The sequence below is a fragment of the Naegleria lovaniensis genome (genome assembly GCF_003324165.1).
Source record: "Naegleria lovaniensis strain ATCC 30569 chromosome Unknown tig003, whole genome shotgun sequence".
NCBI classification, from domain to species: Eukaryota; Heterolobosea; class Eutetramitea; order Acrasida; family Naegleriidae; genus Naegleria; species Naegleria lovaniensis.
Genome location: NW_025407825.1, coordinates 386897 through 400542, shown reverse-complemented (window position 1 = coordinate 400542; position 13646 = coordinate 386897). Strand labels below are relative to the sequence as shown.

Here is a 13646-nt window from a genome sequence, read left to right as displayed (position 1 = left end):
CAATTTCATTCCAATTTCATTCCAATTCATTTCAAAAAAATGCAAATCAAGGTTCCACAAACAACTTTTGCTTATGCGACTGGCTTCCTTTTGGCAGTGGCCTGGCTATGTCTTCTAGATAGTCAATTAATACCAAATTCCGAGGTTGGTTTCTCATCACAAATAATTAAAATTATTACAATCTCTCCCAGTCAAACTTTGTAAATTGGATTCCGAGCATCATTTGTGCCATCGGCTTTGTTTTAGTCAATATTGTTCCAAAAGATAACTTGTTTTTGGAGACAGATCATGAACATGATGTGAAAGTTGTTTATTTTGCGAGAGGCTGGCTTTTCTTTGGTCTATTTATTGTTTTTGGAGGAGTGATTTCGGGATCAGTCATTATGATCGTTAATCTTGTCGATACTACCAAAACAATGGCTTGGTGTGCTGTTGCACCATTCCTTCATTCGTTGTTCGTTTGTATTGGAACTTTTGTGTTCTTTGTAGGAAGAGTTTTCGGTAAAAAGCTTCGATGTGGTGAATCCGATGATGTCAACTTTCTCTAACTTATGTCATAAATTAATCATTATTCTCAATCAGATCATCAAGATACATTTTATACTCCGATGGTAAATCAATGCCACTATTTTCTATTAATTTCAACAGATCTATTTTTTTATCTCTTGTTAGTTTACTCACGGGCCCGAATTGACAACTAAACTTGTACAACTCTTCATCATCCAATCTGTTCTGTTCGATCAATTTAGCGCGCTCCAAAATTTCTTCTTTGCTCGGAAACAATGAAGCTTCTTTTGTAGAGGTTTCTTTTGCGTTGTCGGAGCCAACACGAACAGAATCAGAAGAGAAAAATTGTGCTGTCTGTTGTGGGTTCAACCAGCGATAGAGTGTGCGAATTCGTTGTTCTGCTTGAGAGTTGTTTTGCATTTTTTCAGTTGTGGAAATGCGGGCAGCAGCTTTATTAACAAAGTACAGTTTGAAGAACAATTGTTTTACCTTCTTCGTGGGCAGTGACCTGGTTCATTGAAGCTGACATGGGTAATGTCTTACACGCCCTTTTATGTATTCTTTGAGCATTGTAAATTGTTGAAAACATGACGTTTAGACCATGTTCTAGTAGTGATCAATCAATCGAGGAATCGTGACAACAAATAGGACGTGCCATTTTCTTCCAACACTTGTTTTAAATCTTCCAATACTTTCTCCCTAACTTTTTTCTTCAAACTTGTTTCAAACAGATAGGGTTGTGTATGGTAGGGAGCAGTTGGTGATGAGGTTCTTTTTTCATTGGTAGCTGAGCTAGTTGTTTGATATGTACGACGTGACGGTTGTTCGATGTTTGGAATTACTTGCTTTGATATCCGATTCTGCTGTTTTTCCTGTTGCCGTCGTATATTGTCCAGCTGTTTCTTTCGTTCTTCTCTCTCCGAAATTTGCTTTTTTATAAGGTCGTTCCTTAGTTTGTTGGCGTTTGTATCTAACGGCTTTTTTGAGGACTTGCAAACAGCTGAAGATGGTCGCTTTGGACAGTCGTTTCGAGTGTTGTCTAGTTTGGAATAGGTTGAGATAAAATCATCATCAATTCCAACCTCTCCTGCAATGCGCTTCAGATCCCTTTCACTCATTGAATTGTGGAATTTAAATGGCCTTGGAACTGTTGGCTTTTTTGTTCTTTTTGCAAGGTAAAGAGTTTCTTGGAATTCTCTTTGCTTCACCTCAAAATCCTTGTAATTACAAGATCATGTCAAAGGTCATTGTAATTCAATTCAAAAACTTACTGGAACATTGTGATTAATCTTGGGTTTGTGTGTAAGCTCATCATCCAACGGGTTGTGTGGTATGCTTTTCTCTTGATTGGCAGAAACTTTTTTCCACATTTCCATTCGAGGTGGAAGCGAAGAGGACCGTAGCAAATGTTCTGATCGTTCTTTGACTCGGTTATTTCTTCGTCTTGCTTCCGCTTCAAGTTTTGAAGCGAACATTAGCTTAAAAGTGTGAGACGGCACTGAAAGACTTGTTAATAAAGGGTAACTGTAACTAATACTAACCTGGGTTTGCCTTAAAGTGTCTTGTGTGTTCCTGAATTTCAGATTCCTTTTTTTGAATCCTTTCTTTTTCAATTTCCTTCAATCTCTTCCTGTCTCTTTCAGCAAAATAAAAAGGCTTGACAATACTTTTGGTCATCTCTTTAAGGGCTTTCTTTTGAAGTGTCAATTGATATTCAGTTCTCATCTTAATGGAATTATACAATGCTTGTTTAGTAGTCTTGGGAACTGGGTTGGCCTTAAATCTTTTGTTTAAATGATGTTCCTCTTCCAATTTTATCTTTCCGATATACTCTTCCATTTTTCTTCTATGAATACCTTTTGGTTTCATGGATTCTCTCTCTTCAAATGAAAATGGTAAAGGTACTGTGATTTTTTTCTTTTCAGCCTTCTCTTGGTTGATGTTCTTAAAGTCCTGATAAAACTCCGAGACTTCAGAAACGACAGTCAGTGTATCACTAACGTCATTCCAATTATATTCTTTTCCCTCTTCTGCTTCATCTAACTGCTCATTGTTGGTTTCAGGATTGTTATAAAAGTGTTCGTAATCTGGTTTTGATTCTTCTTCAGAAATGATACTTTCGTTATCATCATCTAATTTAACTTCTTTGATCATATCCTGAACTCGTTTTTCCACTTGATTCGTATCTTGAAATGCAACCTTGGGTGCATCCTTGATTTCGAGGTGATCCTCTATTGTGTCATTAAATTTTACCGTTCTGTAGGAAGACAGCGAGCTTTTCAAATTAACGTTTCGTGAAGCATCTGCAACGACCGTAAGAGAGTTTCTCTCTCTAAGACGCAAGTAATCACGCTCGATCGTTTCCAACCGTTGTTGTTGCAATTCTCTCTGTTTAGAAATTTCCTGCAGTGATCTTGGATTCTGGCAACGTTCTTCAGTTTGATCTTCGTCGGGTAAAGGAATATCGATTGCTTGAACATCTTCTCCTAGAGCAACCTCCTCCGAATCTTGCGCTTTACCCGTAATAATAACATTTCTTGTTCCGTCCTTTGAAACCTCTACCAATATATTTTCATCTTGCTCTTCATCGTTCTTCCTTGGGCGAGATGATCTAAGATTAAGGAAATAGCTAGAGTGCATTTTTTTTGTTGTAGAACAAACGATTACTAAAGGCGCCAAACAGTCGGCATCAATAAACGAGTTGTCCGCGATCACTTCGGGTGTTCTGGTCAATTCTGAAGAGAATGAAAATAATTCTTGTTGTCCTTGAGCAGGAATTTAGTGGTGTAAGTCTTTACAAATAGCAATGGCACGAGAAAGGTGTTCATCATCCTTGATTGAAGCTTCCACTTGTTCTTGAACTACCTTGTCATTCATTATTTTCTCTGGTTGGTTGCACTTGCTGCGCAAGGAATCAATAAAAGCACAAACTTGCTGTTCAGTCTTTGAAAGCATAAAAAATCTGTCACGAAAAAGTAAACTTACTGGTGTTTCAAAAAAATCTAAATTCTTCATTGCATTCTTAAAGAATGTAATGTCCAAAAGGAACTGATTCAAAACTTTCACCCATTTGTCGCTTGTTTCTGGTATTTCGGAAATCCAATGTACGATCATGCTTTCAGGATCTACTATTTGTTCAACCATTGATGCTACAACCATACGCATAATTTCTAGGGTGTTTTCTTCAAAGTTGTTAGAGATATATGTGGCGAGCTTGGAGAAATAAAGAAGAACATGTTTAAAGTTTTTAGTTATTCCGCCAGTATTAATTTCTAGAGACGTCTTGTAAAATGAATTCCAGCCAATTTTATCATTCACTACAGTCTGTGCAAGAACTGAACAATATTTTCGTAGCAGCTTTGTATCGACTCCGTGCAATTTTTCTTTTAGCACAGTTACTTCTACCGATGAATTTTGGTTGAACAACAACTTAAAGACGGTCAACAGTTTGTAAATTCATGTTCGAACCTTACTTACTTGAACCATGGCTGATATTTCTTCTAGTATTCCTCCCAAAATAAACTTAACGCTAGAGAGAATGATGAAGAATTGTTTTTCACTTGTTCTCTTCGAAACTCCAACAGTATATAATTTCGACAGAATTGTTTCAAATAGGTCTGATATGCAAAGAGTAACTAAATCAAAAGACTATTGTTTCATTCATGAGCATCATAGATCTGAAAAGTATGTTAGTACTTACATATGATGATACAATTATGCTGCAGTGAGCAAGAAAGGATTTCAATCGTTCAAAGAATGTAACACAACTTTTGCCGACTTTGAGTTTTGAAACTTGTTCGGGAAGGGTACATATAAACTCATCAGAGGAAATGGTGAAAGGATGCCAAAGTTCAGTAGATGCTATCGCCGAAATTTCTTCTCTAATTTCAATACATCTCTTTCTCATCAACTGCTCTACATCTGGGAGCAATAATTTATGCAAATGAAAAGATACAATCATTCCCTTATTTTCTAACAAGTCTCCTTGTTTTAGGATTGAGCTGATACATTTTGTAGCAATTTCAAAATCAGCAGGACCAAGGATTTGCACTTTAACTGTAGAAATGAATTGATCCAGGACCATAAATGACCATTCTATAAGGAATGACGTATTTGATGCTTCTTTAAACAATTGCTTAAATTCTTTGGAAACTTTTCTGATAATTTTGAAGATGTGCTTGGATGCTCTGGTTGTATAATCTTCTATGTTTCCGCTACATTCAGTTTTACGTAAAACCTCTGTAATCAAAATGTTCTTTCCTCCTAAATAGGTTGTAATTGCTGTTTCTGTACCGAGTAAAACTTCCAACAGAGCAATATCCTGTTGTGAGAAATAACCATTCTCTACAGCATCAGCAATTTTGTTCCCCAATTCGTGCTTCTTTTTGTGAAAAGTTTTTGTTAAATGCTGACGAGTTAATCTGTAACTAAGGTCAGTTATTAGCCTTTCATCGGATTCTAACTTCTTTTCAATAAGCTGAACCAGTTCATAAGCTTTAGTGAACATTAGTTGAGAAGTAAGTAATTCTAGCTGTGGAAGCAAAGAGTCTTCCACCTCTCTCAAATTTTCAAAATCTATACTTGTAAAGGAACATTTTAAATTCTTTCCCGCTAGGGACAAGTCAACACTTTCTATTTGAGACAGCATGTTTTTCATTGTGCTAACCAAATTACCTATTTCTATCAAGTCGACATCCATAAAATTGGAAACCTCTCTTGAAGCCTCAATAAATTGAGTATAATTTTCAGCAACAAGCTGTTTCAGCTTCTCCTTTGCTTTTGTTTGTTCCATATGTAGACCTGAGAGCCAATTAATTTCGATGTTCTTGTGTTCCGTTCTTGAAAACAACGTGTCCGTATCTAAGGAAAAATAAATAAAACGATCAAGATTAAAAGAATAAAACTCTTACATTCTTCAGGGTCAAAATCATCATCAGAGAAATTAATTGCTGATGGGTGTTCCAAATTTTCTGCAGAAACTTAAGATACCAGTGTTAAGCCGTATATACTTACTTTCTCGTCCTGTAAATATGCTGATCACTTTCCTGTTTACTTCTTTGGCAATTCCGACCTCTGATTTAATCTTCTTTTTGAGAATGTTTGTAGCTTTGTTCATCATATTGATACCCCCCACAAATTTTCCTCTTACATCTTGAACGCCTTCAGCGAACAATTCCTTTACGTCCTGTACACTCTCAGCAATAATATCTTTGGACATTTTTTTACAGCTACCACAATTTGTTTATTTTTCAATAAACCCATTTTTACAGCTACCAAATTTTCAAATTTTTAAATTCATGAAACCGTGAATCTGATGCTATGATATGTTCCATCGTTGTATCATCAAGATTGTGTCATCATGACAACGATGGAACATATCATAGCATCAGCACATAGCCATTCCAATCATCAATGCATTTTTTTAAATTAATTTTAAATCGATTAAAAAATGGTGTACTTCTTCACTTGCATTGATCCTACTTACACGGTTTACATGGGCCGTGATAAATTTGAAAACGAAGATTTGATCAAGTATTCATGGCCAGAGGATGTTTGGTTCCATGTAGATAATTTCAGTTCTGCTCACGTCTATTTGAGATTAAAGTCTGGCCAAACCATCAACGACATTCCGAAGGAAGTTGTTGAAGATTTAGCACAACTAACAAAATATAATTCAATTCAAGGAAAGAAAGAACCACAAGTTAAAGTGATCTACACAATGGCATCAAATTTAAAAAAGACAGGAGATATGGACACCGGAGAAGTTGGATTTTTTGATAGAAAGGCTGTCCGTCATATTGTCATTCAAAAGAATAAGGAAATTGTGAATAGATTAAACAAAACTCAAGTTGAAAAGGAAGTGGACCTTGAAAAAGAGAAAGCGAATAGAGACAAGAATGAAAGAGAAAAACAAAAACTCCAATCGAAGGAACGAGCAAAGAAAGAAAAAGAAGAATATGAAAGACGTAAAAAAGAAGCTGAAGAAAAGTCATACGACAACCTTTTCACAAAAAAGAGTCGAAATCCACATGCCAATGATGACTTTTTTGGAGATGGGCAAGATGATGAAATTGAAAACAAAAACCTCGACGATTTATTCTAGAAGTCTACGACGTTGTTACAATGTCACTCTAAACCTGACAGTGATCCTGAATTTCCCTGCTGTTTGTTCCAGCAAAAAAGTAAAAAAGATTGCTTGAGGGCATCAAAAAAATTCATAAATTTAGCTGACGTTATTGTTGTTGGGCTAGTTGGTTTTGAACCATCCCACGTAATCATCATCCATTATTAATTAATAATTTGTAATTACATCATCACATACAGGTATCATGGCGTCTGTCTCTGTGGATGACCATCATGAAATATTGATCAACGATGGAGATGATACGGAACGGATAGAAGGAAAACAAAAACAAACGTTTCTTCAATTACTATCAAAAGCCATTCCAACAAATTTCATATCACGATGCTGGGGCAATATTGGTAGTACAGAAATTCATCCAGAATTACTCAGACCTCTCATCTACAATGTTTACGGGTGGATGTATTCCGTAAATATGCAAGAAATTGAAAAACCTCTCGAGGAATACTCAAGTATTCAAGACTTTTTCTCCCGAAAGCTAAAGCCTTCAGCAAGACCGTCATTGAGTGTACAACACAAGAGAAAGACGCTGCAAAAATTTGATTTGGATGAAACAGAGGTGAACGAGGCAGAACGAGACTATCTTCACGCTGAGATGGTGAGCCCAGTGGATGGAACGGTAGCTCGATTTGGTACTCTCTGTGTGGAATTAGATGAATTGGATGAAACCTATGAACATGTTTTCTTACCACAAGTCAAAGGAATTACTTATTCCATGCAAGAGCTTTTACAAAAAGAAAAGACTACTAACACACGGTCAAGTCAGTATTTTGACCATTATCAAATTCCAACATCAAACAACAGAGGTGGTTATTGTAAACAAACAGATGATGAAATTATTGTTGGTGATGATTTTACGGAGCCAATCATTGACAATGTTATCTCACAAGATGACATTGCCTCAACGCCGCAAAGCACAAAACAGAAAAAGAAATTGCACTACTGTGTATTATACTTGGCACCAGGAGACTACCACCGGTTTCACAGTCCATGTGACATGACCATTGAATCACGAAAACATATTTATGGAAAACTATACCCTGTAATGCCCTTATATCTCAATAGATATCCCAACTTGTTTACTCAAAACGAAAGAGTTGTTTTAAACGGAAAATGGGCTTACGGAAATATGCATTATGTCATTGTGGGAGCTTTAAATGTGGGATCATTTGTTGTGAATTTTGATAATGTAAGTTTTACTTTTTTCAACAATGAATGGGGAATATATTATCACATTTAATAGTCGTTACGAACCAACGTAAAACGGCCAAGAAAAAAGAAGACTCAAAATCCTTCAACTACCATCCCTCAACGGTCGTCTGAAAAAGTTGATACTTTGGATAAAAAGACAAAAGAAGAACATATCAAAGATCCTGAACAAGGAGAAGAGATTGTGGTGCTCTCACGAAACTATGTGCAGGGTGGTCTCTCTATCGAAAAAGGAGAGGAAATGGGATACTTCAAGCTTGGAAGCACAATTATACTTATTTTTGAAAGCAATGAAGAAGATAACCTTGCTTTCAATATTCACAAAGGCCAAAAAGTTAAATTAGGTGACGTAATTCTTGTAAAGAAAAACAAAAACCATTAAATTTTCATTTTAGATTTCTTCCAAATGCTGCTTGGTGCTTTCCAAAATTTCTTCAGTCTTCTTTAGGTATTTTTTCACTTTCTCGATTACCTCTGGAGAGTATGTTTTGCCTGTTGGTTCATAAGGTGTGTAAGAATCTATTTGATGTTTTAAGTTCTCAATTCTTGACGAATAGGTGTCAACTACCTTTGATTTTTGCTTGATATCGTTCATAAATTCTTTTTCTTCCTTGCTAAGCTGTTCATGGAATAAAATGTTGTAGCATTTTTCGAGTCGTTTGTGCAGCTCTTTAGCTTTGTTTAGCGCATTTTCATACTTTGTGTGAATGTCATACTGTAGTTGTTTGCATTGAGAATCTTTTTTCGCCAACATTTGCACAGCTTGTTGCTGATTATGATATCGTTTTGAGAGAGAAAGAAGCTTTTGTTCAAAAAGCGTAATAGCAACATCATAACACTGCGTATTGTGGACTAAAAGTAAGGTAGCTTCCTTACTTTTTACGTCCATATTTCTATTGTAGAGCTCGTTCGTTACTTCTTCAAGCGATTTTTGGAATGTATCTATGGCATATTTCTTGCTGTCCTTCTGTTGTGTACTATCTGTTTCATCTGTTGTAAAGTTAAAAACACTACCAGAAGAGAGTAATACATTTTTCGATCTACTCTCAATGTAAAAGATCGATGTTCCATTAATCAAGTCTTCCAAGATAGCAAAACCTTTTGGATATTCCAGTCTTCATTGAATTGTCATAGATTGGCCAAGTGAAATTTTTAAGGTTTCAATATTACATTACCACATTGTGCGATCAAATAACAAAGCACTTACTTTTGAGATTTAAATAAAGGTAACACAGTGGTCTTGTCGTTCTCTGATTGCTCTTGCTCTAAACCAGAAAAGGTCTTCTCAATATGCGAAATAAAAGGGAAAATAACTTCATGACATCCACCATCATGCACACAATAAAATATTTGTGATGATGTTGGATGAGGTACAAGCCATGGCCTCGAAACTCTAGGAAGTACAATTCTATCAAGAGGAATAACACTAATAGTGTGTGAAATTGGAGAATATAACTTAGATTTAAGTGGAGATGATGGAGACGCAAACTTTGACTGTAAATTCCATTTTGGTTTGATATTATCAGACACAACAAAAAGTCTAATGGTTCCAGTATTTTCTACGCAAGCAAAGCAAGTTGGAAATGATTTGTAAACGTTTAAGCTAGTCATATCTGCAATATATGAGCTAAAATCAGTTTCACAATCTATAGAGATGCTTTTTCCAGTAAAGAATGCTCTATCCTTAGCATTGGGCTTGAGTACAATTTCTTGTTCATGGCCTGCAGATTCAATAGCATAGTTAATAATTCCTGGGAGATAGTTCATGACCATTGTGGTCTCTGACTCGCTTTCACACTCGTCGATAATATCATCCAAGAATTCTTGAGAAACAATACACCCTTCAGGAACAATCGGGCAAAGTACCCATAACCTGTATGATTCTTTGAAGGTAGATACGTAAAATATAGAAAATCTCTCCCAGGATCTTCTTGATCCAAATGTAAACGAAAGGACTTTTTCTGAACGGTCCTCGAGTAAAAGAATCTCGTCAATTTTCCCAGAGGTCGCTTGAATAATTCTTAGCATATTCATAGAATCCAAAACTACAATATGATCATCACTGTGTGGATGCCAGCACGCCTTCAAAATTGTGTTCGAATTTTCTAAAACAGAAGATAATAAAGAGAAGGAAAATATCGTAGTGGAAGAAATAACATCTGCTTCACTTGATGTAAATCCAGGAACACTCATAACATTGATGTCGTGCTCTCCGATTAATAAAAGTCTATTTCCTGCTTTGTTCAAATGAATTTGATTAATTGATGGATATTTCATATCGGGTTGGATGGTCTATATTCCGATGATTTATGGGGTAATCATGATTGGAAGATTGAAAGATTCCACGATAAATTTAAAAATTCTCCATTCATCAAAACCACCTACCTTTTTGTAATGACCATTCTCATCAAGACCAGAAAATACAATTTTATAAAATTGTCCTCCTTCTTGTGCCGAATAATAAATAGCTTCACTGCTTCTCTTGTTGATGGCTAAATGTTGTAATGGTTGGGAGGAGTCTAGTAATTGTCCAGAAGAGATTTCCGATTTAACAATACTCAACAATTCCTCTTGCAACACGTAGCGCATAGGCTTGCGTGATGATTGTGCTAGGGTCCGAGCAACAAGGCTTGTCATTTTTTTTGTGGTTTTCCTTGGACTATGGTCCACTAGGCAGGGGTTGCTGCACTCCTTTGCTTCCGGTGTGCCTGCGAGGAAGCAACCACATCTAACGTTCGGCTTGTAAATATCTCACTACTGCACAAAACTTATCGCACAACGTTTATTATCGAATACACCCACCCAAAATTCAGGTTTTCCTGCTGCGTTGTGTCTATATGCAGATTCGAGCATAAAAAAAACTTCTTGTGTTCTTGAGAACCGTTGGCAAAGAAAATGAAACGCAACTTCGAATTGGCGGAACAAGTCTCTATGATCACAACGAATCAAAGCTTTGATATTCACAAAAAAACACTCTTCCTTTCATCTCTTGTTCAAGGATCAAGTATTGCCTCAATATCTCTGGGTGCTACAACATCTTCGAAAAGCCCCATCCTTTCACACGATCTTGAGAATGGTAGTTTGGTTGATCCCGGAACACAACAACACTACAAACATTGTATCCAGTCAAAAAATTTCTTTCGCTCTCCGTGGGGCTCGAACCCACGACCGTTGGATTAAAAGTCCAACGCTCTACCGAACTGAGCTAGGAGAGCTCGACATTCACAACAATTGAAGAGAGGCTTGAACTGTTGGTACGTTCACACAATTCACACTTCTCATTTTAATCAACACCCATGCAAGACGCTACACACGTGTGGATGAATAAGAACACACAAATGTTCTACAAATTTTGTTCCTGTTTTACTTCCTTCCGATCGTTCCACCTTTTCAAACATGCACCGCAATACAACTGCTTCAAATCATCGAAAGGTGTAAACAAGTAAATCATTCCTAAGGTGACCAAACAACACGAAACATCCAAAGTATTGAAATTCACAGATCGATAAAACAATCCTAATACCACTTGTCCAGCTCCATATTCAATCATGATTAAAATCATTTCAATGAACACGAGTGCTGCTGCAAACATTAAAAACATGATGGCTCTTGTAAATTTGATTTGAAAGATGGAGAGATGATTTGCCTTTCTCAATAATAGATAGAGTCTAGCTCCAAATATAAAAAATCCACTCACAAATAGAACGGTAATAGCAAGACTTAAAGAAAAGAAGGTCAAATTGAAAATCTTGGCAATGGATGGAATGGCAATATAAACAATGGGCAAAATTAAAAGTAAAATAAAAAGTGCAGCAAATACTAGAACTAGAACTTTGAGTGCAGGATGCAATACAATAATTCCACTCGTGCTGCTACTGGAACGATTTGCACTTTTCGATGACTTGTTCACACCCATCAACAAGTTGAACCAAATCACAAAAGTGGAAAAGAGAGCGGTAAAAATCCATAACAAGTGTATGGCTCTAAAAAATCCAGATCCTATTAGGTGTGGTAATGTGTGATTTTAAGTATTTACCATGATTGAAAATGAGTTGAGATTTGAAATTAGTGTTAGTAGTTACAAAATATAATAGTTATAGTAGAATGGAATAATAATAAACCAACATGATGAACGAGATGATGATAAATGTTGTTGAATATCTCACTTATATATGAAAACAACACTTCAAACTTACCCATCGTTGATTTCAATTGAAACATTGAACTCGTTGCCAAAGCAAATAAATTCTCCAAAGATAAGAATACCAAGTGAAGTACAATACAAATATATGCCAACCAATTCAATGTAAAGAATTCGTCATAGAATCCTCGATAGAATTTAACCATTCGATGTTTCATGTGATCCTTTACCTTCAAAATTCCTCTATAAAACGATGGAATAATGACACTAATGATCATTACAAGAATTAAACAGAGTGGTAATACAAATGCAATCACTGGATAGGCTTGAAAGGTAAATCCAATAAAAGTTGTGGAAAAGTAATCACATTTGAATCCATATTTGGAATTACCACAATAACACATCCATGCATTAAGGGTGGGTTGAATCAGGAGAGAATTTCCATAGAGAAGTGGTATTTGAAGATCATTATCAGGAATTGATACCAACGAGCCAGAATTGGTCACGCCTGTCATCAATCTGGTCATTGCATTCGAATGTCCATAATTACAAAAAGTGTCAGATTTTTTCGAATATTGGAAACAAGTGGAGGAGTTCGAAGCAGAGTTGTATCGCAATGACATGTTTCTATGAAATTCTACAAAATCAAATCTCTTACAATATTGACAATAATTCATCATGTATGCAAATTCACTCACAACTCGTTGTTGACTTCTTTGAGAAGTGACACCATACGTGTCATTTAAATATTGTTTCACATATATTGATAAATCCATGCCATTAGTACTATCAATACTATTTGAACCATTCATAGACGTGCGATTAATGAGCTTTGGAAAATCTTGACAATATAAACTCTCACAACTCTCAATATTATATTTTGAAAATAATGTTGAAATTTGTGGTTCATTGCACAATTCAAAACTTTTGGTATCAAAAAATTGATAAAACAATGAAAATTCAACACTTGATTCATAGCGAGTGTAGAGAGTAGTTTCATTGAGCAAGGTAATGGAAGAACATGAAAGTAATGGGGTCGTGTTATCAATAGTCTCTAATGAACAGTTCTTCCAAATTGGAAATGCCTGAATGGATAGCTCGGAGTGATGCGATAGGAAGAGGAGTAACGTGAATATTAGTAAGAACGCGCAAACAAGTGTAGAAGGAAATAATCGCAAAGATGATCTTCTTGTGGAGTAATGTTGTTGTTGTTGTGAGAATAGAATTGTCACTCGGTCTCGAGTCAGTTGTTGTAGTGGTGACTTGTTAATAGGTAGAGACCAGATGGAGTATTTCATCCATAGAGTGGTTGAGAGCATGAGAATAGGTGTTAAAGTTGCTGTCGATGAAATATTCTGATGAGAATGGAGTGATGGTGTCAGTGGTTGGAGTGAGAGGAACACAACAAGCGAAAACGTCTCAGTTTTGATCAATTCCTGTTTTCGTCGTGTAGGAAGGCACAACAGTTTTGCCCAATGGTATTGAATAGTTGAGTTTTTTTATTTGAAAAGTGAATCCAAGTGAAAAACGACAATGGAAATTTACACACACGAGTATATCTCTCGGAGACTTTGAGTTATTCTCCTTGGTTACTGAAAATGGAAGTGAGGTGAATCATCACCATATTGGTTCCTAGAGCAGTTTCAA

At 36.1% G+C, this 13646-nt stretch overlaps 8 protein-coding genes across 8 annotated transcripts; 3 read left to right on the top strand and 5 right to left on the bottom strand.

The window, feature by feature from the left end:
• Positions 1-39: 39 nt before the first annotated feature.
• C9374_009623 (uncharacterized protein) lies at positions 40-548 on the top strand (the record flags this gene model as incomplete). The annotated part of the gene is made up of 2 exons (XM_044699831.1): positions 40-144; positions 192-548. The coding sequence occupies 2 exons, from the start codon at positions 40-42 to the stop codon at positions 546-548; spliced, it is 462 nt and encodes a 153-aa protein (XP_044554940.1).
• Positions 549-561: 13 nt separating this feature from the next.
• Positions 562-927, bottom strand: C9374_009622 (uncharacterized protein; the record flags this gene model as incomplete). The annotated part of the gene is made up of 1 exon (XM_044699830.1): positions 562-927. One exon carries the CDS (start codon positions 925-927, stop codon positions 562-564), a length of 366 nt encoding a protein of 121 aa, XP_044554939.1.
• A 200-nt stretch (positions 928-1127) lies between these two features.
• On the bottom strand, positions 1128-3147 carry C9374_009621 (uncharacterized protein; the record flags this gene model as incomplete). Its single annotated transcript, XM_044699829.1, has 3 exons — positions 1128-1724; positions 1779-2005; positions 2049-3147. The coding sequence occupies 3 exons, from the start codon at positions 3145-3147 to the stop codon at positions 1128-1130; spliced, it is 1923 nt and encodes a 640-aa protein (XP_044554938.1).
• Positions 3148-3285: 138 nt separating this feature from the next.
• On the bottom strand, positions 3286-5725 carry C9374_009620 (uncharacterized protein; the record flags this gene model as incomplete). The annotated part of the gene is made up of 6 exons (XM_044699828.1): positions 3286-3450; positions 3493-3936; positions 3985-4155; positions 4208-5367; positions 5418-5477; positions 5521-5725. The coding sequence occupies 6 exons, from the start codon at positions 5723-5725 to the stop codon at positions 3286-3288; spliced, it is 2205 nt and encodes a 734-aa protein (XP_044554937.1).
• Positions 5726-5956: 231 nt separating this feature from the next.
• Positions 5957-6610, top strand: C9374_009619 (uncharacterized protein; the record flags this gene model as incomplete). Its single annotated transcript, XM_044699826.1, has 1 exon — positions 5957-6610. One exon carries the CDS (start codon positions 5957-5959, stop codon positions 6608-6610), a length of 654 nt encoding a protein of 217 aa, XP_044554936.1.
• A 226-nt stretch (positions 6611-6836) lies between these two features.
• Positions 6837-8240, top strand: C9374_009618 (uncharacterized protein; the record flags this gene model as incomplete). The annotated part of the gene is made up of 2 exons (XM_044699825.1): positions 6837-7838; positions 7893-8240. The coding sequence occupies 2 exons, from the start codon at positions 6837-6839 to the stop codon at positions 8238-8240; spliced, it is 1350 nt and encodes a 449-aa protein (XP_044554935.1).
• A 9-nt stretch (positions 8241-8249) lies between these two features.
• Positions 8250-10495, bottom strand: C9374_009617 (uncharacterized protein; the record flags this gene model as incomplete). The annotated part of the gene is made up of 3 exons (XM_044699824.1): positions 8250-8973; positions 9066-10150; positions 10244-10495. The coding sequence occupies 3 exons, from the start codon at positions 10493-10495 to the stop codon at positions 8250-8252; spliced, it is 2061 nt and encodes a 686-aa protein (XP_044554934.1).
• Positions 10496-11201: 706 nt separating this feature from the next.
• C9374_009616 (uncharacterized protein) lies at positions 11202-13318 on the bottom strand (the record flags this gene model as incomplete). The annotated part of the gene is made up of 2 exons (XM_044699823.1): positions 11202-11857; positions 12055-13318. 2 exons carry the CDS (start codon positions 13316-13318, stop codon positions 11202-11204), a joined length of 1920 nt encoding a protein of 639 aa, XP_044554933.1.
• Positions 13319-13646: the final 328 nt, after the last annotated feature.